Source organism: Phlebotomus papatasi, chromosome 3, assembly GCF_024763615.1.
Source record: "Phlebotomus papatasi isolate M1 chromosome 3, Ppap_2.1, whole genome shotgun sequence".
Lineage (NCBI taxonomy): Eukaryota > Metazoa > Arthropoda > Insecta > Diptera > Psychodidae > Phlebotomus > Phlebotomus papatasi.
In genome coordinates, this window is record NC_077224.1 from 53,455,355 (window position 1) to 53,481,580 (window position 26,226).

At 35.7% G+C, this 26,226-nt stretch overlaps 1 protein-coding gene across 10 annotated transcripts in view; it reads left to right on the forward strand.

Moving 5' to 3' along the window:
• The first annotated feature begins 12,241 nt into the window (after positions 1 to 12,241).
• LOC129807684 (rho GTPase-activating protein 190) overlaps positions 12,242 to 26,226 on the forward strand; it is a 44,962-nt gene continuing 30,977 nt past the window's right edge. For 8 of the 10 annotated variants that reach the window (XR_008752303.1, XM_055857119.1, XM_055857121.1 and 5 more), the window contains exons 1-3: positions 12,248 to 12,430; positions 13,163 to 13,443; positions 22,333 to 23,465. Coding sequence is in view for 9 of the 10 variants with exons in the window: in XM_055857119.1 (XP_055713094.1) it covers positions 13,294 to 13,443; positions 22,333 to 23,465 (1,283 nt within the window). In the remaining variant the exon portion in view is untranslated. Of the gene's footprint in view, positions 12,431 to 13,162; positions 13,444 to 22,332; positions 23,466 to 26,226 lie in introns of all 10 variants that reach the window. The other 2 variants (XM_055857122.1, XM_055857120.1) reach the window with 2 other exon arrangements.

The following is a 26,226-nucleotide window of genomic DNA, read 5'->3' on the forward strand; positions in this document are numbered from 1 at the left end:
GGGGGTGTCTATTTTTTTTTAAGAAAAAACTATCAAAAAATCAAAAAAACTTTTATGCGCATAGGGGAAAGGTAGGTATTTTAGGTAGGGTTAGACACTCTCTACACATTAGTATACTCTTGAATTTGCATTAAAGATTTTCAATTCCCCAAAACTCTTCCAAGCTTATCGATGACTTTATTTAGTATTTCTTTTAGTATTAATTTGATTAGATTTAGGTTTCTGATAAGCAGAAGTCGTCAGTTAAATCAGCATTTTTCGTAACTTAATTTTTGCGATTTTGGGATATATACATATTTAGAATCGGCGTAATTCTGTTTATTAAACTCACTTGAGAAAAAAACATTTATTATCCCATTAAAAATTATTTTAAACAAAAATTATCGTAAGTGCCCTTAATTAATAAAAATTTATCAGAATTTGTCGTAGGGTAGAGTCAGCCCTTTTGGCCATGTAATCACTTTTGGCCACCTAAAGTAAAAGCGCATTTTAAGACAATTATGAGTTTATTTAGAACAGAACAACGCGTCTTATTTCGTGACCTTTAATCTAACAAATCGGAAAACCATATTTGATTTTGTATCAACTTGATTAATTCTAAATTATTGAAAGAAATTCTCGACAAGGTAAACAATCACTAAAAAATCATGGGATTCTTAAGAAACTTGTTAATGTTCAGAGAAAATGTTTTGCATTATTTCACACTTTTAATGAAAATACTTGATGTTATTCAATGAAAGTCTATTTCTTAATTAACTAAATTTTATTGTGATATCATCCTTAATAAGGTTTTCTAACAAATTAAATGAAAATCGGATGTGGCTAAAAGAGCTTACTTTTTTCGACAGTGTAAGTACTTTTGGCCATTCATATTCTCATACATTTTACAAGTGGCACACCTCGCGGATTTCAGTAAAAACAATCGTGACTTTTGACTGTTTTTTCCATCAAAAAGAAAATGTGCAAAAAATGTGTTTAAAATACTCTAATAATCCCATAAAATTCGTGTTAAATAAGAATAGGACTTGTGCTGCGTATTTGTGAAAGTTTTTGAGAACTATTTCTCCTGTTATTTCATTAAAATTCTATTGAAAACAAGTGGCCAAAAGTGCTTACAAAGTGGCCAAAAGTACTGAAACACGCATAGTTGCATAAAATGCTTTTTTCACTAAAAATATCCAAAAAAATGGGAATTCTCTTGGATTATTAGGAAGAAACGGCTTTAAGGTATCTTTGTACAAAATTTCATTTTCTTTAAATAAAGATTATAAAAATTACAAGCACATGAAACCTTAAAGTGGCCAAAAGTACTTACTCTACCCTAACTTCCATTTTTGGGCAAGTTACGACAAATTTTCATACAAAATTTGCTCTAATCAGCATTTGCCGTAACTCTTTTAGCTCATTTGCGTGGCTTGTAATTTGCAGCAAAAATTTAATATTTCTCATTATAACGTTCACAAACTCTTCCAAATATCCAAAGACAATGCGAAAAGTGTAACATGAAATTATTTTAATTCAATATTTGAGAGAAAAAAGTGTTAAAAAATCCCTGTCCATCTGTCATTAATTCAAAACAAAACAAGTGACGTGGCGCACAAAATTTATTCAATAAAATTTATGAAATAAAAGCTTTTAGGAACAGGGATCACAGTTTAATTGACTAATTTAGTGAATTAAAGGCACTTATTATCACTAGAGTAAATAAAATTGATATAATGTGTTTTTGAAATTTGTCGTAACTTCCAAGATCTCCATACATTGGAAGTTACGGCTTTATAAACGATGCAAATTACGATAAAATATTATTGTGTTTCTTCTAACATATATCTCAATATCTCAGCTTTTAAATCATTTTATAAAGATTTTCTCGAGTTAACTTACAGTTTATTAGTGCCACTTTTATTATTTTGACTCAAAAGTATCGCATTCAGCTTCATTTTTAAGAAAAATGAAGCTGAACTTAAAATTCTGTCTACTGAAAAGTTGTCAAAAGGAAGTTACGACAAATGCTGATTTAACTGACGAAGTGTTGTACTAACCTGATGAATGGATCCAAACTCTTAACAAAGTTGCTATCAGAATTTCAGCAGAAAGAGGAAGAACATAAAATATTTAGCAGCATTCTAAAAAAATGTAAAACGACAAATAATTTAATTTTTTTTTATTTTCAAAAAAGTTACAAAGAAAATAATTAATGAAATATTCAATTATATTTTTAAATAAAATAATTTTAATCATGAAAAATTAGATATTTTTTCATTTTTTCCTGAGAAGCTTTTTGACTAACGCACGTCAAGAATTACAATGGTGAGTGTCCATGTCGATCCAAACGAAGGATGTCAAATTATTTGGCTGAAGTTGTAAATATATATAGGGGAAGTGCTCATAATTTTGGACAGTCTGCTTATAAGCATCGAAGTTCCAAGTTTGAAGTGCGATATTTGCTATACTAATTGACATTTCTTGTTACTCTCTTTTCAGAAGGGTTGTTTAGAAACTTAGCAAGCTATTTATTGTCTTATTTTTATTAAAATTAGTTTTAATACGTTTAAAAATGAATTGATATGTAGAGGTGACCTTGGCTCTTATTTTGGACAACTTGGTTATTAATTTTTACAACTTGTCTGTAAATTTGGACAGCTAATCCGCCTCAATAGGATGCCCATTGTTCTTCATTTGATGAACCAATCTTACCAAGTCCTCTTCCTGTTCATGTAAGGGAAACGTAGAATGTCACAGAAGCCCGGAAACTTTCCATATCATTCATTAAAGTGAGTTGACTTCGATACTCCAAGTACGCGCGGATTCGCTCATTCCCTGACATTTCCGGGAGCCTTTCAAGGCATTTCTAGCTACATCTCTTTCGTAGAGATGATGCTCCTTTGTTTCTCCAGGCATTTGTCCAACCTAGTCATCACAAAAGCTAAAACTTCACGAAATTTCGTGAGAAAAACACCTGTCCAAAATAAGAATCATCACCTCACTGGTGAATGTCTTAAAAAATTTCCCATTTTTCACACGAAAAATATAATTCACAAGGCAAATCTCACTTCAGGTCAAATGTACAAATCATCAGTAACGTGAGTCAACACAATATTCAATGAATATTCAATAATATTACTCAAAAACAGCGAACAAACTTTGTTAGTACTTCACCAAAACTAAATAAGACTGAAGTAAGCCACGAAGTTCTGTCATATTTCTCGTAAGCAATTGCTCACACTGAATTTTCAACAAAGCAATTTCAACTCAAATCATATTCAAAATTTAACGTATTTAGTGTTAAAATCTTCCAAAAAGAACAAATATTTAGATAGAATTCATTATTCATCAAATATTGGAATAAAAATCCATCATTTTAATCAATTTATTTTTAGTGTCCAATGTTATCCTCAAAGTGTCCAAAATAAGAAACTGGACAAAATTATAAGCATTTCCCCTAGAACTAATTTGAAATTGGTCAGAGTCCGAAAGTAGATGTGAAGATATTGAAAAGCTGAAGAAAATCCAGAACCAGACGATGATGCAAGGGGCTTGATTGATGACGAGTAATCTGCTGATTTTTTCTGCATTACTTAAAATTGTGTTTTCTTCTAAATCTTAATTGTTACGAATTTTTTTTTGGATCACCGGTGTTTTTGGTATTCCACTATTCCTCAAAGAGTTGAAGATAAGTTGAAACTGTGTGAAGTTCAACATTGAAGAAATTTTTATAAATGCCGATATTCTTAGCACGAATATAATATAAAGTTTTGTTCAGTTGTATATTTCTCCTCAACATTGTTCAATTTAAATAATAAGTCTTTCAATTTAAATTAAAAGTCTGAGGGCCAATTTTTGAAACTTTCACCCGTACCCGCGAGCTCTTTAATTAAAATTGTCCCTTTGGCTTATTAACTTTCAGTTTATAACATCCATAACAAAAAAAAACATGTAACGTATTTTCTAATTAAGCCTATTAAAAATAGTGACTAAATAATGAGGCTGTGAGGCCTATTTTTTGGAATATTTTTCTTAAAGAATTCTTTAGCAATATTGATTAATTATCTTAAAAAATATAATATTTCTCGTTAACATAGAAAAAAATAGGTTTTTGATAAAGTTTAAGTGGAATAAATTTTCTGTAAAAATATGTTAAATTCTTTTTTTCTTTGTGACACAAACAACACAATTATTAGAAGCTGATTTGATCTCGAAAGACTAATTTTCTTTCGAGATACAGGAAAAGTAGTCTTTAGAAAAGTTGTTGTAAAGCAATAAAATTCCTAAAATAATATGCGTTTTATAAATTAACTAAATTCTCTGAAACCTCATGAAAAAAAATACTTATATCCATTTTGACAAATTTAGCTTCAAAAAATTCATTTTTTTGCTTGCGCCCATTTTTATTTCATATAAAAGACATTAAGTTTACCCGCCATTCTCAACAGAGTCTTAGGTATACCACCCCAAATATAATTCTTTTCTTGTAGACACAATAGTTGATTGTACAAAATGGGAAACTTCCATTAATCTGAAAATAGAGCGTTAAAAAGTAATAATGACAAAGCAGTATAGAAAATAAAATTTGACCTGTAAAAATGCTAACTTTTAATAAAATTTTTAATAGTCCTTTCACACTAGAATTTTTTCAATTTATAAAATGAAATTAATTTTCAGATGAATTGATCCTATGTGTTATTTTGCATTAAAAATTGATTAAAGTGATAATTTTTCACTTTTTTTAATATATAAACTAATACTTGATCCACTAAAACACGTTTAAATATGTGAAAATAGCATAAATCGCTCCTTGGAAATTACAAGGGGCCAACTCACTTTTTTACGATTTTGAGATTTTAATGCACTTAAAATTTAATAAATCTTCGGATGATATAAGTCGTTAAATTTCGTTATTAGAAAAGTTTTTCAAAATTTTACTCTTTCTGATTGCTTGCGCAATTTTGTTTAAAGTAAAGGGGCACAAAATAGATGAATCGTTCAATTTTTTGTGAAACAAGGGACTAATTCAAGCAAGTTAATCCCTTGTCATTAGAATGATAAGGAGTTAACTCATAAGAAACACATTTTGAAATGATAAAAATATGAAAATTTCAATGTTTATATTAATTCTCAGACCAATAGAGAACAAATAAATTGCTTTAGATTCTGCTTTTAGATCTTGAATCATTAAATTAAGACAATTATTTACAACAAATTGAATCTTTCTTGTTGTCTCCTGAAAAATGGCTTAGGTTGAGATGGCCCCTTGTAATTTCCAAGGAGCGTAATGTGGTTGCGAAAATTAATGTAAATTTAGCAAATTTAAATGTTAAAATTGCTCATTGATTTCAAATTTATTCTAGTTGAACAAGTAGTTTTTGAACCAAATTGTTCTTAATATTTTCCTTATAATTAATATTAATTGCGAGCAAAAAAAAAAAAAATAAATACAGTGATAAAATTGCATAGAGTGAAGCTTCAATATCAGGAATAATTCATTATGTCCTTCCAAACCCATTTGAAGAAAATGGTGGAAATTGTCTACAACTCTTTCTTCTGGTTTTGGGGATCCTCTTCACAACAGGTAAGTGAGTTATGAGCCTTATAAGGCATCTTAAATTCTATCACACGTTTTTCAGAGTAACACACATTCTGAAAAAACTCGCGGCACAATTTAAAATTATGCAAATTTCTTGCAAAAATGTCCTGGTTGTGAGAAACTTCTTGTAAATTCCAGAAATATATTAATGTTTATTTGAATTTAAAATAAAATTGTGAAAATCCTAGTGTGATAGCACAATAAAATTTTAAAATCTGTACTGACAAAATTAAATTTTTGTTGAACAAATTTAATATTTACTACGAGTCTGTATAGAGCGCAAAATAATATTTAATAGCTAGGTGATAACTAAAGTATAACATACAATCCTAAGTCTTGTTAATAGATCAACGTTTGATAACATCTAACTTCACCGAGGTTTTAAGGTTTCTGCCCCAAAAGCACTTTTACCCAACAATGTGAAGAAAGTGGAAGCTCCTGGAGAGCTGGGATGAGGAACTGCTGGAGAACGACTGCTAGACCAGAATTCCCATGCACCCTGGAAGATACATCAATTATCTTACTTCAATCCTATGTAGGTGAGAACCCATAAGGTTTTAGGGTTCCTGCCCAGGAAGCACTTTTACCCAACAATGTGAAGAAAGTGGAAGCTCCTGGAGAGCTGGGATGAGGAACTGCTGGAGAACGACTGCTAGCTCAGAATTCCCATGCACCCTGGAAGATACATATATTATCTTACCTCAATCCTATGTAGGTGAGAACCCATAAGGTTTTAAGGTTTCTGCCCCAAAAGCACTTTTACCCAACAATGTGAAGAAAGTGGAAGCTCCTGGAGAGCTGGGATGAGGAACTGCTGGAGAACGACTGCTAGACCAGAATTCCCATGCACCCTGGAAGATACATCAATTATCTTACTTCAATCCTATGTAGGTGAGAACCCATAAGGTTTTAGGGTTCCTGCCCAGGAAGCACTTTTACCCAACAATGTGAAGAAAGTGGAAGCTCCTGGAGAGCTGGGATGAGGAACTGCTGGAGAACGACTGCTAGCTCAGAATTCCCATGCACCCTGGAAGATACATATATTATCTTACCTCAATCCTATGTAGGTGAGAACCCATAAGGTTTTAAGGTTTCTGCCCCAAAAGCACTTTTACCCAACAATGTGAAGAAAGTGGAAGCTCCTGGAGAGCTGGGATGAGGAACTGCTGGAGAACGACTGCTAGACCAGAATTCCCATGCACCCTGGAAGATACATCAATTATCTTACTTCAATCCTATGTAGGTGAGAACCCATAAGGTTTTAGGGTTCCTGCCCAGGAAGCACTTTTACCCAACAATGTGAAGAAAGTGGAAGCTCCTGGAGAGCTGGGATGAGGAACTGCTGGAGAACGACTGCTAGCTCAGAATTCCCATGCACCCTGGAAGATACATATATTATCTTACCTCAATCCTATGTAGGTGAGAACCCATAAGGTTTTAAGGTTTCTGCCCCAAAAGCACTTTTACCCAACAATGTGAAGAAAGTGGAAGCTCCTGGAGAGCTGGGATGAGGAACTGCTGGAGAACGACTGCTAGACCAGAATTCCCATGCACCCTGGAAGATACATATATTATCTTACCTCAATCCTATGTAGGTGAGAACCCATAAGGTTTTAAGGTTTCTGCCCCAAAAGCACTTTTACCCAACAATGTGAAGAAAGTGGAAGCTCCTGGAGAGCTGGGATGAGGAACTGCTGGAGAACGACTGCTAGACCAGAATTCCCATGCACCCTGGAAGATACATCAATTATCTTACTTCAATCCTATGTAGGTGAGAACCCATAAGGTTTTAGGGTTCCTGCCCAGGAAGCACTTTTACCCAACAATGTGAAGAAAGTGGAAGCTCCTGGAGAGCTGGGATGAGGAACTGCTGGAGAACGACTGCTAGCTCAGAATTCCCATGCACCCTGGAAGATACATATATTATCTTACCTCAATCCTATGTAGGTGAGAACCCATAAGGTTTTAAGGTTTCTGCCCCAAAAGCACTTTTACCCAACAATGTGAAGAAAGTGGAAGCTCCTGGAGAGCTGGGATGAGGAACTGCTGGAGAACGACTGCTAGACCAGAATTCCCATGCACCCTGGAAGATACATCAATTATCTTACTTCAATCCTATGTAGGTGAGAACCCATAAGGTTTTAGGGTTCCTGCCCAGGAAGCACTTTTACCCAACAATGTGAAGAAAGTGGAAGCTCCTGGAGAGCTGGGATGAGGAACTGCTGGAGAACGACTGCTAGCTCAGAATTCCCATGCACCCTGGAAGATACATATATTATCTTACCTCAATCCTATGTAGGTGAGAACCCATAAGGTTTTAAGGTTTCTGCCCCAAAAGCACTTTTACCCAACAATGTGAAGAAAGTGGAAGCTCCTGGAGAGCTGGGATGAGGAACTGCTGGAGAACGACTGCTAGACCAGAATTCCCATGCACCCTGGAAGATACATATATTATCTTACCTCAATCCTATGTAGGTGAGAACCCATAAGGTTTTAAGGTTTCTGCCCCAAAAGCACTTTTACCCAACAATGTGAAGAAAGTGGAAGCTCCTGGAGAGCTGGGATGAGGAACTGCTGGAGAACGACTGCTAGACCAGAATTCCCATGCACCCTGGAAGATACATCAATTATCTTACTTCAATCCTATGTAGGTGAGAACCCATAAGGTTTTAGGGTTCCTGCCCAGGAAGCACTTTTACCCAACAATGTGAAGAAAGTGGAAGCTCCTGGAGAGCTGGGATGAGGAACTGCTGGAGAACGACTGCTAGCTCAGAATTCCCATGCACCCTGGAAGATACATATATTATCTTACCTCAATCCTATGTAGGTGAGAACCCATAAGGTTTTAAGGTTTCTGCCCCAAAAGCACTTTTACCCAACAATGTGAAGAAAGTGGAAGCTCCTGGAGAGCTGGGATGAGGAACTGCTGGAGAACGACTGCTAGACCAGAATTCCCATGCACCCTGGAAGATACATCAATTATCTTACTTCAATCCTATGTAGGTGAGAACCCATAAGGTTTTAGGGTTCCTGCCCAGGAAGCACTTTTACCCAACAATGTGAAGAAAGTGGAAGCTCCTGGAGAGCTGGGATGAGGAACTGCTGGAGAACGACTGCTAGCTCAGAATTCCCATGCACCCTGGAAGATACATCAATTATCTTACTTCAATCCTATGTAGGTGAGAACCCATAAGGTTTTAGGGTTCCTGCCCAGGAAGCACTTTTACCCAACAATGTGAAGAAAGTGGAAGCTCCTGGAGAGCTGGGATGAGGAACTGCTGGAGAACGACTGCTAGCTCAGAATTCCCATGCACCCTGGAAGATACATATATTATCTTACCTCAATCCTATGTAGGTGAGAACCCATAAGGTTTTAAGGTTTCTGCCCCAAAAGCACTTTTACCCAACAATGTGAAGAAAGTGGAAGCTCCTGGAGAGCTGGGATGAGGAACTGCTGGAGAACGACTGCTAGACCAGAATTCCCATGCACCCTGGAAGATACATCAATTATCTTACCTCAATCCTATATGGGTGAGAACCCATAAGGTTTTAGGGTTCCTGCCCCAAAAGCACTTTTACCCAACAATGTGAAGAAAGTGGAAGCTCCTGGAGAGCTGGGATGAGGAACTGCTGGAGAACGACTGCTAGACCAGAATTCCCATGCACCCTGGAAGATACATATATTGTCTTACCTCAATCCTATGTAGGTGAGAACCCATAAGGTTTTAAGATTTCTGCCCCAAAAGCACTTTTACCCAACAATGTGAAGAAAGTGGAAGCTCCTGGAGAGCTGGGATGAGGAACTGCTGGAGAACGACTGCTAGCCCAGAATTCCCATGCACCCTGGAAGATACATATATTGTCTTACCTCAATCCTATGTAGGTGAGAACCCATAAGGTTTTAAGGTTTCTGCCCCAAAAGCACTTTTACCCAACAATGTGAAGAAAGTGGAAGCTCCTGGAGAGCTGGGATGAGGAACTGCTGGAGAACGACTGCTAGCCCAGAATTCCCATGCACCCTGGAAGATACATATATTGTCTTACCTCAATCCTATGTAGGTGAGAACCCATAAGGTTTTAAGGTTTCTGCCCCAAAAGCACTTTTACCCAACAATGTGAAGAAAGTGGAAGCTCCTGGAGAGCTGGGATGAGGAACTGCTGGAGAACGACTGCTAGCCCAGAATTCCCATGCACCCTGGAAGATACATATATTGTCTTACCTCAATCCTATGTAGGTGAGAACCCATAAGGTTTTAAGGTTTCTGCCCCAAAAGCACTTTTACCCAACAATGTGAAGAAAGTGGAAGCTCCTGGAGAGCTGGGATGAGGAACCGCTGGAGAACGACTGCTAGACCAGAATTCCCATGCACCCTGGAAGATACATATATTGTCTTACCTCAATCCTATGTAGGTGAGAACCCATAAGGTTTTAAGGTTTCTGCCCCAAAAGCACTTTTACCCAACAATGTGAAGAAAGTGGAAGCTCCTGGAGAGCTGGGATGAGGAACCGCTGGAGAACGACTGCTAGACCAGAATTCCCATGCACCCTGGAAGATACATCAATTATCTTACCTCAATCCTATATGGGTGAGAACCCATAAGGTTTTAGGGTTCCTGCCCAGGAAGCACTTTTACCCAACAATGTGAAGAAAGTGGAAGCTCCTGGAGAGCTGGGATGAGGAACTGCTGGAGAACGACTGCTAGCTCAGAATTCCCATGCACCCTGGAAGATACATATATTGTCTTACCTCAATCCTATGTAGGTGAGAACCCATAAGGTTTTAAGGTTTCTGCCCCAAAAGCACTTTTACCCAACAATGTGAAGAAAGTGGAAGCTCCTGGAGAGCTGGGATGAGGAACTGCTGGAGAACGACTGCTAGCCCAGAATTCCCATGCACCCTGGAAGATACATATATTGTCTTACCTCAATCCTATGTAGGTGAGAACCCATAAGGTTTTAAGGTTTCTGCCCCAAAAGCACTTTTACCCAACAATGTGAAGAAAGTGGAAGCTCCTGGAGAGCTGGGATGAGGAACTGCTGGAGAACGACTGCTAGCCCAGAATTCCCATGCACCCTGGAAGATACATATATTGTCTTACCTCAATCCTATGTAGGTGAGAACCCATAAGGTTTTAAGGTTTCTGCCCCAAAAGCACTTTTACCCAACAATGTGAAGAAAGTGGAAGCTCCTGGAGAGCTGGGATGAGGAACCGCTGGAGAACGACTGCTAGACCAGAATTCCCATGCACCCTGGAAGATACATATATTGTCTTACCTCAATCCTATGTAGGTGAGAACCCATAAGGTTTTAAGGTTTCTGCCCCAAAAGCACTTTTACCCAACAATGTGAAGAAAGTGGAAGCTCCTGGAGAGCTGGGATGAGGAACCGCTGGAGAACGACTGCTAGACCAGAATTCCCATGCACCCTGGAAGATACATCAATTATCTTACCTCAATCCTATATGGGTGAGAACCCATAAGGTTTTAGGGTTCCTGCCCAGGAAGCACTTTTACCCAACAATGTGAAGAAAGTGGAAGCTCCTGGAGAGCTGGGATGAGGAACTGCTGGAGAACGACTGCTAGCTCAGAATTCCCATGCACCCTGGAAGATACATATATTGTCTTACCTCAATCCTATGTAGGTGAGAACCCATAAGGTTTTAAGGTTTCTGCCCCAAAAGCACTTTTACCCAACAATGTGAAGAAAGTGGAAGCTCCTGGAGAGCTGGGATGAGGAACTGCTGGAGAACGACTGCTAGACCAGAATTCCCATGCACCCTGGAAGATACATCAATTATCTTACTTCAATCCTATGTAGGTGAGAACCCATAAGGTTTTAGGGTTCCTGCCCAGGAAGCACTTTTACCCAACAATGTGAAGAAAGTGGAAGCTCCTGGAGAGCTGGGATGAGGAACTGCTGGAGAACGACTGCTAGACCAGAATTCCCATGCACCCTGGAAGATACATATATTGTCTTACCTCAATCCTATGTAGGTGAGAACCCATAAGGTTTTAAGATTTCTGCCCCAAAAGCACTTTTACCCAACAATGTGAAGAAAGTGGAAGCTCCTGGAGAGCTGGGATGAGGAACTGCTGGAGAACGACTGCTAGCCCAGAATTCCCATGCACCCTGGAAGATACATATATTGTCTTACCTCAATCCTATGTAGGTGAGAACCCATAAGGTTTTAAGGTTTCTGCCCCAAAAGCACTTTTACCCAACAATGTGAAGAAAGTGGAAGCTCCTGGAGAGCTGGGATGAGGAACTGCTGGAGAACGACTGCTAGCCCAGAATTCCCATGCACCCTGGAAGATACATATATTGTCTTACCTCAATCCTATGTAGGTGAGAACCCATAAGGTTTTAAGGTTTCTGCCCCAAAAGCACTTTTACCCAACATTGTCATGGTAATGAGAACTCCTGGAGAGTTGGGATGAGTATATCTGCCGGTTGGGGATTTTCATGTACCCTGAGGGATGCTGGTATTGTACTACTTTGATCCAGGATGTGTGTACAGACATAAAATTCTACAGATTTTGGTCAGGATGCACTTTTGCTCAGTTAGATTGTATTTCCTTTCTCAGTGTATTAACGGTCAATTTAAAATTGCTCAGTTGGGTACAAATTTTGAGTTGGGTAATTTCTTCAGGGTAGTAGATTTTGTGTAGTGAATTCGATTGTCTGTCGCGGCAAAATACGTGCTAATTGTGAGTAATGGCTTTGGAAATTGTGCAAAAGTATTCCCAGAGAGCCCCGCAAGTGCTCTAGTGTGAAAAATATCTTGGGTTTGCCGTGAAAGTGTGATAAAATGGTGTGCAAAGTGAACCTACAAGTGGTGTGAGTTGTGAGTACAAAGAAAAAATCACGATTGCACTTACCTGGCCTCACAGGTGTCTTCTCGCTCAATTTTCAAGCTATTCTGCATTCCCAGGGGATTCCCAGAGGGTTGGGTGGTTCAATTTTAACTGAATTGTGTCTGGGTAAGGGCTGGGAGTTGTGGGAAAAGCGTCCGGAAGATGTGACATGCCCTTTGCAGGGGGTGAAAAACAGAGCTATCTTATCTCGAAAGTGTATGCGTGTGTGTGTGTGTTGGGAATCTTCCCAAAGGGCTGAAATTTATACCCCCCTTCAGTGTCTAGCCTGACCATGAATTATCCAACTAAGTTGCTTAGTTTAGCCCAGGGGAATTCAAAGGGTTTCAAGGTGACGGGTAGCGCCCCAAGACTCATACCCAACCCTCGCGATAGGGCTTAAAACAAACACACGCAAAGGCAAGTGAGGGTGGTCCCTCTTCTAGTTTTGTAGACAATATGGAATATGGCTGCCGCTCGCAATCTTTCAAGGGGGTGCGACGCCAACGGGGGCTGCAAGTATGCAGAAAATGTTCCACCACCCTATTGTACAATCATCGATTAATCCGGGAAAAGGCTCAAGTTCAGACGGTAGTCCTCCTAAAACGCCCTAAAAGACCCAAAGAGTGAGAAGGCACCACCCACGCATCCCAATCCAGAGACTCTCGATAAAAAAAGTGCTCAAAAGATAAGAAAGTGCAATCGTCCCCATATCTCTCCTTCAGGTTTTAAAACACGAGACATAGACAGCACTTTTGGTCAGTTTCTAGAGAAAGTTGTGCATTCCGGGTGGGCAGAAGGAGGAGGTAGTTTTCAGGGCCATATTCGGGAAGAAAAAAAGGGGATTGTAGACAGGATGAAGCAGATAAATATTTCCATTGTCGGGATGTCCGGCACTGAGAAGGAGCGCGGACAGATTGGCGTGGGCAAATCTTGCCTCTGCAATCGTTTCGTTAGACCACTAACCGATGATTACTTCATCGATCACATATCAGTATTAAGTCAGGTAAGAATAATTTTGCATTCCATGATGAGTCGTCTCGCATAACCTTTGGAAGAGAGTTGAAAACAATTCTTGGAAAAACAGATTGAAGATTTTGAGGAAGAAGAAAGAAATTTTCTTCGCTAAGTTCACAGTTCAAGTCTTCGAAGCAGTAATCGCCTTATTCCTTTAATAAACTTTTGAAAAGAGAGGAACTAGTTTTTCTCGGAATAGAAATTTCTTATACAAGGAATGGGTCTGATAGTTCTAAGCCCTTTGAAACCTGTAGGGAAGACTGGGGCAAAAAGTCACAAATCAAAAATTTCAAAATTCAATATCTTCCAAGATAAATAAGATAGCGGCTTAAAATTTTTACCACAAATAGCTTTCATAAACCTTCTTCAATGTTGTATGTTTCTTCGAATTCGAACAAGGAATTTAGAAAATTAAAAATATCAAAATTTTTAGCCCTATTTTTAAAATAATTTCCTCGAAGAATATCAATTATTACCTACTTATTATTTAAAATTTATGCACTGATGATTATTTCCTAAAAGACTTGGATTCTTTGAATACGAAGCCGCTATCTATTTTAGAATTTTACAACGATTCTTCTCTCAAGAAATATTTTTATTAAAAACGACCACTTGGGGTAAAAAGTAACAAAAATTATGGAGCAAAAATTAAGAAAAACTGAAACAATTTATGATGTCTCACGGCAAAAAAAAAACGTCAATGCCATGTGTCGCCGCTTGTTGTTTGCATTGGTCAAACGATTTGCAGTCTTTTGTGTGTGTTTTTTTTTTCTAAAATAGCTTGAAAATCGTTTTTATCGTTCAGAAAGAGAAAACGGTGTTTCACAAAGGTGTAGAGGAATAAATTTCCTATGAAAAAATGTTATCTAGGTATTAGGTGAGATTTTTAACAATCTCACCTATTTTTTTTATTTAGGGAATCCCGTAACAAAGCGAATTAAAATATGATAATATCCCATGCCTGATAACTATTTGCCCCAGCATTTTTGAGAATGATCGCAAAATTACCTTTTAGAAAACGGCTTGATAAACGTATTCCCTTACAAAATAGAGAAAAATTACTTTCAAAAAGTTATAAAGCGGTAAAATTCCTAGACTGCGCTAATTAGAAATTTCTGGGGCGTTCGAGTACTTTGTAAAAAAATAAAATATCCGTTTTGTGACTTTTTGCCCCAGTCTCCCCTATTCATTGAAACTTACTGGATCCTATAAGAAATCTTATAGAGACGGAAAATTTTCAAATGAGCTAAAGGTGATTCGAACTGAGGACACTTGAATCACAAAGCATGAGCATTACATTTTAACACTTAGTATTGCTGTCGAGATTTACCATGTAATGGCGAAATAGAGCCCAACTATACGGTAAAAACTTTTGGATACTGATCAAAATATTGGAACAAATTTTTTTGGAATCAATTTGCACCTAGATAAGATATTTGTTCCAAAAAGTTTTCTTTACAGTTTCGTTACAAAATACAGTTACAATTTTGTTAGAGTTTTCTTTTGAAACCGTCTTGATACAGTGGAATGTCTACAAATTTGAGTTCATTTCGTTTTATACAAATTTATTCCAGAAAGTTGGAATAGAATTTGTTGCACTCGGCTGTTTTGTTCCCACTGTCAGGAACAAATTGGTACATTTTTTTATAACAACATTATTCCTACATCTGTAACATATTTCTTCCAAAAATTTGTTCGTGGACGAGGTAATTTTTGTAACGAAATTGTTACTAATATGTGCAAATTTTTGTTGTTCCCATTGTCGGGAACAAATTTGTGTAAAAGATTTCGTCCTACAGTTAAGGTCTATACTTCAGTCGAGATGGATTTCATCTTCATAAGGAAGTCCTATTATATTATTATTATTCTGTTATTATTGGGAAGGAAATATTGGTTAAAGTGCATTTCCATCATTTTCCACTAAGTCGTCTCTCGGCTTAAGTCGTAAGTGTGTCTAGGGCATAAGCTTTGGTCTCCCTAAGAAATCTTTCACGGCATGATACTCTTGATACTCTGAAAAAAAAAGTTTTGTCAAATTAACAAGACAAGTTTGTCAAAAGCATATTCTTCTATACAGAATATGGAAAAGTTTTGTCAAATCGGCGGCCAACTGGATCTTGTTGAAAGTTTATTAAAAGGGTGTTTCCGCATATAAAATTATAGAAAAAGTTTTGTCAAATTGGCAAATATCATCCTTTTGACAAAATTTGAACAAAATCCATTTGTTCGTTTAACAAAACTTTTTTTGAAAGTATGTTTAATAATTTTGTGATTTTTTAAAATATGCTTTAGGTATGAATTAAACATTTCTACGAATCGTCAACAAAGTTATGCTCTTTTCTAGTCAGAAATATATTTTTTCTAAGCCTCTATTTTTTACCTCCTCTTTTTTAAAGGGTTATTGACCTAAATTTCTCTTGAACAAACAAGAACAAAACTCCATTATACCTACAAGCAATAAATATGGTTATTGTTATTAGAGAAAAACAAAGATAAGACGATCATTAATTGTAATATTTTAATAGGAATTCAAAATTACCAGAACGTGATGCATTATTTACTATAACATTATCAAGTGTATTTACTAATGCGATAAGCAATCATGTCAATGCCATTAGTTCAGAATTAAAAGCTTTGACTGAGTTGATATTAATTTTAAATTCATTCACAAGTTCAAACAGCTCTCATGAAACCAGATTAAAAAATCAATTCAATATAAAAATAAAAGAAAAAAAATAAAATTACAAAATTCAAAAATACTAGAACAGCGAAGGTGTGGGAACATTTTTTTGTTTTGACATTGAAACATTGCGGCCTCAATTCTGAGATCAAGATCAAAATCAAGATCAAGACAATTTCAAGATTTTGGTATTCTGAAATCTAAAAATCAAGATCAAGATGTCAAATCTGTCAAATGTCTTTGCATCTTGAAATCCAAGACACAAACCGGGTGGATTTCAATATTTGCAATTCTGGAATCAATATTTCAAGATTTCAAAGCACCAAATTTCTTGTTTGCTTGAAATAATTTTTAAAAACCTTTATGAAGTTTTGAAAGTTTGAAATTTTCAAGATACTAACAATTTAAAAAGTTTTATGCGAAATTCCACACTACTACATTTAAAAATTCAAAAAATACCACATTTAAGATTGTAATGTAACCAAAAAATGCTTATAAGTGGCGTATATCGAGATGCAAACCCTGTAAGAGTACCTATAAAAGTATCAGGACAAGTCTACATATTTCAGGATTTATCACATGTCTCTGGTTTTTAAGTGAACTCTGTATTAATGATTACTACCTCTCATGTATATTTATTTAATACGGTCCTTAATCAGTTCCTAATATTTCTGGCAAAATTTCAAGAAATTCCGCAAAGACATTTTTTTTAGCAAAAGTGACGTTTCGTTATGTGTGGAAAATCTTAATATCTTGGTTTTTGGATGAGATATTGTAAGTTCCACAAATACATGGCGTCAGAATAAGAAATCTTGATCTTGGAAATATATGACAGCTTGAAGATTTGGATCAAAAGTTTCGATCTGTCAAATATTTCCAAGACCAAGATTTATTTCAGACGCGATCCTTTTGTGGGACATGGAATGTCTTAGCTAATAACCAAGATATTAAGATTTTTCATACTTAATGAAACGTCACTTCTGAGAAAAATATTTATGTTCCAAGAGTATTTATTGAAATTCCTCCATAAATATTGGGAAAATAAATATGAGAGATTATAATCATCAATAGGGAAAGTATAAATAAAATTTTGAGTCGTAATAAACCTTGAAATGTTTATACTAGATGTAATTTTTTCCAAGGCAAATATTGTTAAAATTGCATTACAATTGCAATTCTTTTTTAAAATGAATATTCCGTACTAAAAGTGAACTTTATAAAACTCACGATTTAAAATCCACGCTGTTTGTATCTTGTATTTCGAGTTTCCAAAACATTTGACAGTTTCAAAGCTTTTTAAAAATATTTATCAAAACAAAAAAAACTATCGTTTGTTGCTTCTTAAGTAGAACGCTATAGGAAAAAAAGTTTATTAGTACTTTAATTGTGCTATTCAAATCAAAAATGAAAAAGGGAAGTCTTCCTCCTGAACCTTTTTTGGCACATTACTGTTCTTAAGTGCTTCTGCATTATTGACTTGTCTTTGTGTTTTTTTCTTGTCATGACTCTGATGGTTGCGGAACACAACTAGGACTGGGAAAACAGTAGACGGGAACTAAGCCGAAGGCAAGTCGATAATACAGAAGAACTTGAGAACAGTTATGTGCTTTAAAAAAATGTTCAGGAGAAATACTTTCCTTTTCATTTTTTATTGGAATATCACCATAACTCTATAATGCTGCTATTCCAAAGAAAAATGAGCATCTTTTTTAGTATATTACTGTTCTCAAATGCTTCTACATTATCGTTTTTTTTTTGTGTTGGCTTCAATCTCGACTGTTTTCCGCCAGTTGTCATTGTGTTTTAAAACCACCAAAGAGTCGAGACAAGAACCTACACAAAGAAAAGTCGATAATGCAGAAGCGCTTGAGAACAGTAAAGTGCTGCTGTTCACTTTTCATTGGAATAGCACCATAAAGCATTTTTCTTGCGATTTATCACAATTGTCCCGATTCAATGTGAAAGGATATTATTTTTTCATTTTTTTTTAAATTTGTTTTATCGGTTTTATCATAAATCTTGAAACTTTCAACTCAGAACGAAAGCAGTGGATGTTTTTGGTCAAACCGTTCGTTGTGCAACTTGAATGGTTGCGTCCTTCTAGGAAAATCCTGGGAATTCCGAATAATTTTGCGCAAAAGTTTTGCAAAAATATCTGCTGTTCAGCAATTGTGGGGTGACAATTAGTGCCACAGTCACGCTTTAATTAATTGGATGGGGAAGGAAAAGCCGGATATTATGGTATCGATATGTTCCTGATGCCATTGAAATTGAGCATATTCTATGTCAAGGACGGGGTTGAAATTTTAGAGAGAGAACTTTCAAGTGGCACAAGGCTGAACTTGCTACATGTCTGGGGTTTCTGGTGCAGAATTCAAATAAAACAACAACAACAAAAAAACGGTTGTGGCGGAAACCCTCCCTTTACGTGGTATTTCAACATATTTTTTGATTGTTCTGCATACGCCGTCATTCAATCTCGTCTAATAAGTTGTTCACATGGAGACCGGAGGAAAAGAGCAAATTATACAAAGGGGTTGATGGGACAAAAGGGAATTTCCAGTTATGAAGTGGATACATGATTTTTTTTCACTGAGTAAATTCAAATAGCAATCAAAGTAGAATGGATATTAACATGCAGAAGAGTTCGTTATAAAAAGTGTTTTCGACATTAATGCTGAAAAAAAAGGTGGCTGAAAAAAAAGTTTGCGGTCAGCAAATTTATATCTCTCAATTATCCCTGAAAATGACTCAATTTAATTTTTCTTCTCATCATGGTCGGGAAAAAAATATAATGCAGTTAGACATGGGGAGGTTTGTACTAATTAGGATTCTGTTTTCAGCCGTTTTAAAATACAAAAATTTATTAAAACATTTTTTTTGTCCTCAATGGATTAAATGATTGAATGCTCATAATGCAATGCAAGTGTTCCTAGTTCGTATCCCTTTTCAGGTTATATGGAATTTTTTGGTAACTAAGTTGTCCGTATCAAGATATCGCTCAGAGTTTTACTCTTAATTCCACTAAAAACTAAAAAAGAAACTAAATAAGTTCCAATAAATAATTTTAGACCACGCCCACGCAACATTTGGTTACTTCTAAAAACTATTTAAAAAATTATATATTTTTATTCTGTATGTTTCAAAGTTTGCTCAGAACTTTGCCCAAATCAGAATTTTGAATAAACACAACTTATATGACTTTATATGAGAGCCGTTTGTCACTAGGGGAAAGTGCCCATCCTTTGCACGGTCCCAAGCTTTAAAATTACTATTTTTTCCAATGTTCCTGAATAAATGTGACTCCGCAATATATTTTAAAAACAGGACACTTTCCCCAAGTTTTTAAAATATAGGTGTGATATGTCATATTTATTGATAAACACGGGAAAAATTTAGTCATTTTAAAGCTTAGGACCGTGCAAAGGATGGGCACTTTCCCTTACTTATATCATTAAGTAAAATTCATATTCAATAGTTTTTTTCGTTGGGTAACTGTACCAAATTCCGGCCAGCTTACAATTTCGGCCACTGCTTTTGTTCCTCAAATGTCCATAAATTTTTAATTTTTGAATGTTTTAAAGATTATACAATGCAAAAAAACAAAAAAAAAACGCTTCGACTAACAAGATAATGTAAAAAAAAAAGACTTAGTAGGAATTCCGGAAGGGTAAGGAACTATGAGGATCGGGTCCCGAAAATATTACCCAAAGCAATGTCTGTATTTTTATTTATTTTAAAATGTATTAGAAAGGATTTTAGTGAAAACAGAGACGATATATTATCTACAAGGCACCATGCAACACTCTTTAAAATGAAGTAATACAAAATTCAATTTGTATTAAAAAAAAATTACATTTCAAACTTATGACTTTGGCGCTTGCATGCCACTATGCCGGAATTTGATACACTTACCCTACATCAAACTAAAAGCTTAAAGACGCTCATATTAAATTCCTCTCAATATGTGCGGGAAGCTTTTTCCCACACTTAAATTTATTATAAACAACATTTTACACTCTTATTAATATTCTTTCATATTCGTAATCAATTTCCGTCATTGCTTCCAAATTATCAAAAACATAAAGTTAAAGAGATATTAGCTATACGAAAAGGGGTGGCAAAGTGTCCCTTCATTGCAAGAGCTTCACTGCACTTGATTCCAGGGGCATGGGACTGACAACCTCATCCCGTACAAGAAAAAATAATAATGCATGTCTAGAAATCCCCTTGCGGGAAGGCCTTGTTTCTTCATGGAAAATAGTGCCAGCATTATTATTATTCTTTTTAATCCCAATTTGCTCACGTTAAGAATTTTACCTACAATAAACCGATCTAGGCTTATCACTAACTTTCTCAACCGAAATTTTCACTTTTTAGAAGGTTCGTTGCTATTTTTAGTTTTGAAAATCTATTTTTAAGGTTTTATCTCTATTTGTTATGAGATGTCCTGTTATGCGCAAATGGAAACACTTCCAATTTTCTCTATAAGACATTTAATCTTAACACCTTCACTTCTGATACAATACTGACTCTTTACAATTATTGAACAGTCATTAAAAAGTATATTCTGTGCTTAAGGTTAACGCTCGGGCTTTGGACATTGTCCGGCCTAAATCTAGAGCGTTACAATAATACAACAGTAAGCAAATATAATATTAACCCTCTACTTCAGGTTTGCATATTACAGTTAAATAAAATGGTCCTGAAAACACGCACAGCTCAAGCATAAAACGGGAAAGATTGTGCTGAGAACATGTTTACATCAAGTATAAGCGGGCAGATACTTCGCGTAAAAACACGCACAGCTTAAGCAAAAAACCGATAATATTGCGCTTAAAAATCACGCATAGTTTTAGAATAAAACGTTTATTATTCCGCTTAAAAACACAAACAGCTTAAGCACAAAACGGTTGATATTCCTCTTAAAAACACGCACAGCTCAAGTACAAAACTGTTGATATTCCGCTTGACAACACGCACAGCTTGAGCATAAAACGGTTATTGTGCCTCAAAACATACACAGATCAGACTTAAAACAGTTAATATTGCGCTTGAACACGCGCACAGCTTAAGCACAAAACGGTTGATATTCCGCTTAAAAACACGCACCGCTCAATCATAAAACGACTTAAAAAAAAATCGAATTTTCATGCATTCCGAGTGCAAGCACCCCGAGTTACACGCATTTTGAGGTCGCCTGTAAAGAATCTCAGCTACCATAAGCTTATCTGGGCTTATCACTGGTCATTTTCTATTTTGAATAGTCCGAGTGGAGAAGGCGAACAAAAAAAACATCATTGAAATAGGTTAATAAACATTAAAGATAGAGTCCGGTCCATTTGGATATAGTAAGGGTCGGGGTACAGTGGATTGAGGTAGAAACGGATGGGACCCATCCGTCCTTAGGACAGTTTCAAAATTGCCCCAATTCAAAGGGCCCCACTTCCTATTTAACAATCGCAGAAATTGACATATAAAAAAAGAAGTTTTTTTCGTCGCCTAACGGCGTCACGCCAAAAACTTTTCAGCGGCGCGCCTTAAGATTTCTCTGCTGCGATGGATAAGAAAAAAGCTGGGCGGCGCGCTAAAAAGGGCTGAAAGTCCGCGCGCGCCGGGCTCTGGGTCATGTTTTGGTTCGTTGGAAAGGTCTTGGAATTTCTAATAATTTTGAATCGGTTATGAACCGAGAAGCAACTTCTATTCGAAAATGACTTGGCTTAAGTACTGGTATACTATTTTAAGCGGTTTTTTGAGTATTTTATAAATCTTAAGAACCGATAAACGGTAAATGATGCAAAAATACTTTTAAAATACAGCATCGTAGTCATAATTTTGCAAAGTATAGAACGTTTTACTACCTGCTCTATGGTAATGTTAAAACAAGTCTTTCTCGGTGATTTCAAGAATAGCAATATCAGTGATTTTATTTTGCAGAAAAATCACAGTAAAAAAATAAAACTGGAATGCGCAATGAAAATGATTCAATCAAAAGCTTTATTTCTTTCTTCTTCCTCTCGACTCTCACCTCTGTTCGGGTCTTGTGCAAAAAAAAAAATATTGCTATATGCAAATTAGATTAAGTATTCATGTGATACGTGAACTTAATATTAAATTAGGTTTTACATACATCACTCATTGGGGATATTTTTCGTGATTTTTCTCTCTGTCTCTCTCTCTGTAAATCTTGCCCATTAGTCTGACTTTTCTGGACGTGTTGTCAACAACGATCACTTTCTCTATTGGGGTGATGTGAAGAAGACATCCGACGAAGGTGTCGACTATGTCTTTCATCTGATTGAACAGACAGAATTTATGGATGATGCCACATTCCAGCCCTTCAAAGTGGGCAAAATGGAGACTTATATGAAGCGCTGTGTGGCCACAAGGGTGGCCTCAGCGGAGAAAATGATGTACATTTGCAAGAATCAATTGGGAATTGAGAAGGAGTATGAACAGAAAATTCTACCAGATGGACGTCTCAATATTGATGGGTTTATCTGTGTTTTCGATGTTAGTACAGTGCCCAATCGAAGTGTTGAGAAACAGGTGGATTTTGTGTGCAACATCATTAATAATTTGCTCAAGACAAAAAAGCCCGTATTGTTGGTCACCACAAAGAATGATGAGGCCAATGAATTGTATGTGAGGGAAGCGGAAAAAATTTGCCAACGAAAAGAATATAAAGGGAATATATTGATGGTTGAGACATCATCACATGAGGGTATCAATATAGATATGGCTTTTATTGCTCTAGCCCAGATGATTGATAAAACTAAGCAAAGAACGAAAATTCTCACGTATCATGAAGCTGCTAGGATGCGCAAGGAACTTCTTGATACGAGTACAGAAGCTGTGACAAAATTGATAAGGGGTCAAATATCAGATTATCATACACTGTGGTCACAGGGTTCAAAATCACTGGCTGTTCATAAAGAATGGCAGGATTTTATTGAGCTTTTTGGCCAGGAAGCTGGTCAGAGAATTTTTCGGAGGCATATTAAGAAATTGCGTGAGGAAAATGTGACAAAGCGTCTTCATCAATATATGGAAAATTTCTCATGTGCTCTCCAGGATCTCATACCCGATATGAATTCACTCAGTGTTGAAATTAGTGATGACTGGACACTTGTTCAGAATTATCTAAAGACTCATATTGATTTTGATCAGTACTTTTTTGAGTGTCATCAAGCACCATGGACAGATTTAAGTGATGTCAGTGATACTGAAGATGATTCACGGATACCCTTTGATGTCCTAGATACACCAGAAGCTGAGACTGTTTTTAAAAATCATGTCAATGCTCTGCAGCAGGAACAGAAGAGGCTAGAGTGAGTACAAATTTTTTTTATTATTATTTTTCTTCCCTCCAATATGTGCTTATCTCTCCCCTAAAAGCCCCCCCTAATCCAATTAATTCATGCTAATTAGGTACTTATGTAAATTATTGAAAAATCAATATATTATTAGAGAATTCTCTGTGTACCTTGTCACCAGCAAATTGTTTATTAGGTCAGGCACAAAATATAATGCATATAAATAACTAATACAATTTGACTTAGAGAATATTGATGACTTTAATAAAATTTAATTGGGACTTTAAGTTGTCAAAAGTCAAAATTGAGAACAATTACGGGGAAAATAACAAAAAGCACTTCGACAGGGGGGACAATGCATTGGTCAGAGACAGAATAATGTCTAAGGAAAGGTTCAGATGTGGTTCAATTTGAGACTTGGGACTTTGCCAGTTTCCTGTGTCTTCTTGATTTTTCCGAGACTAACCTATGAATCAGGAATTATTTCCAAACTTTTACAATCTGCTTTGAGCTTTTCCACAGAAAAAAACACATCACAAAAGAAATAATAAGAATATTTAAAAATGTTCTAAATTGGTTTTGTTCAGAAATGAAAAGCACAGATTGAAAAATCGATAAATTATTTTATTTAGTAATGGAAATACATATTTTGGAGTTACCACAATTGACATACCTAATATATTGAGATTAACTGATATTTGATTGGGGAAGATTCCTATTTGTATTATGTGATTAATTACTGTCAAACAGAATTATCTAGATTTATTGAATAAATTCACGACATTGAATAAGTATTTTGATATTTATATCAATCTAAGAATATTCAAACTAATTGTTGAAATTGTACAATCAAAGCCGTCAAAAAAAATAAACACATGTGGAATGCTCTTTAGGTGGAAGTAGAGTACTTTTTGAATTGGGGCAACTTTGAAATTGCTTCGGCGCTTCGGTCAAAAATTGTTAATAATTACAGTAGATGGCAGTGATGGCAGACCTGTCATATCCGGTGAATACAGTAAAAGAGAAGGTTCAAAAAACGAGTTCGAGATTTTTTAAAGTGTTTTTCATTGCAACAGATATCAACCGATTTATTAATCACTGAAACATAATTGAATTCCGCCTAGAAAATTAATTATCGGTTCATATCCGATTGAAACCGGTTTAAACTCGTCAGAGATTCCAAAACCTTTCTATAGAACCTAAACTTACTTAAATATGTAGAAAAATACGCTCTTTAGATCCGTTGAAACATTGGAACTTGAAAAACCATAAGGAACGATTCAACGGTATTTTCATAACAGACTAAGGGCAGAATCAAATTGACAGTAAAATGCTCACCGTATTTCATCAATTTACGCATTTTCATTGCAATTCTTACGCAAATTCTCGATTACCGTATTACCTTATCTCTTACTCGGTGGCAGTAGGTGAAAATAATATAAGAAAATTGAAGAAATAAAACGCAAAGACGATAAACGGTGAAAAAAACAGAGAAATTAATCGTACAGTTTTTTTTGCTCACCGTTTATCACATTTTCGTTTTATTTCTTCAATTTTCTTATATTATTTTCACCTAGTGCCACCGAGTTCGAGATAAGGTAATATTGGTAATTGAGAATTTGCGTAAGAATTGCAATGAAAATGCGTAAATTTACGAAATACGGTGAGCATTTGACTGTCAATGTGATTCTTCCCTAAGTAAGTGTCCATCTAAATAAGCTCTACTAAAACGTGAAATCGGCCAATCCTGAAAAAAGGTGACAAAGCATCTCATGCTTTGCGAAATGCTTGAACCGTGATTAATATGCTATAGCTCAAAAGTGGCTTATCAGTTTATATCCGATTCATAATCAGTTGGAAATGGCACAAAATTATAAGGAATTTCAAGACCTTTCCAACGAGCCCAAAATGTGACCCCATTTGGTTAAAGAAATACGCTCTTTACAGCCTTTTCAACATTTGACCGTGAAAAAAACGTTCTTAGAAATGATGAAACCTGATCCAAATGGAAATTTATCGCTACTCCAAATGGAAACGTGATTGTTTTCACGATAAATACAGTACTAAATTATTATATTTATATATTTTCTATACCAGAGTTTCATGATTTAGTTAATTTTACTTCAAATAAAGCGAAAATCCATTCATATTCACAAATTTTACTTTGTTAATTTCTCAGAAAAATTAAAAGTGTACCTTTTCACCATTGAATTTTTCATCGATCGACCTTGTTCTCCAATGAAAAACACAATGAGGTGACTGTTGTTTATTCGTTTTGTTTAATATTTATGTTATATTTCTGGCTAATTTTACTGAAATTAAGTGCTAATCTTTATTGTTAACGCTACGTGTAGTTTTCAAATGAAATACTTACCTCTTTCCTGAACAAAAAGTGTTTTTCTGAAGTGTCTGCAAATGCTTCAATAGGAAACCCTGGAAATATGATTTTTTGGAGAGATTTTCTTATTGTCTCAGATGGGAAAGGAGAAAATACCAAGAATAAGAACAAATGCAACACTCAAAGGCAACTCAACGAGGTTTTGGAAGCCTTTCGTCCCTGTTTCACGTACACTGTTTGTCTCCAATTAGAAAATTTCCCTTGCCTCCATTTGAATTAATTTTTTTTTCGATAGAAGCATTTTGCACTCGCGTGTTTTTCTTGTATTTAAGAAGTTTTCAAATTATATTTAAAGTATTTTCACTAAACTGTAACATAATAGAAGAATCAAGGAGCAAATTTATGTAATATACTTTAGAAAATAAATGAACTTCATGT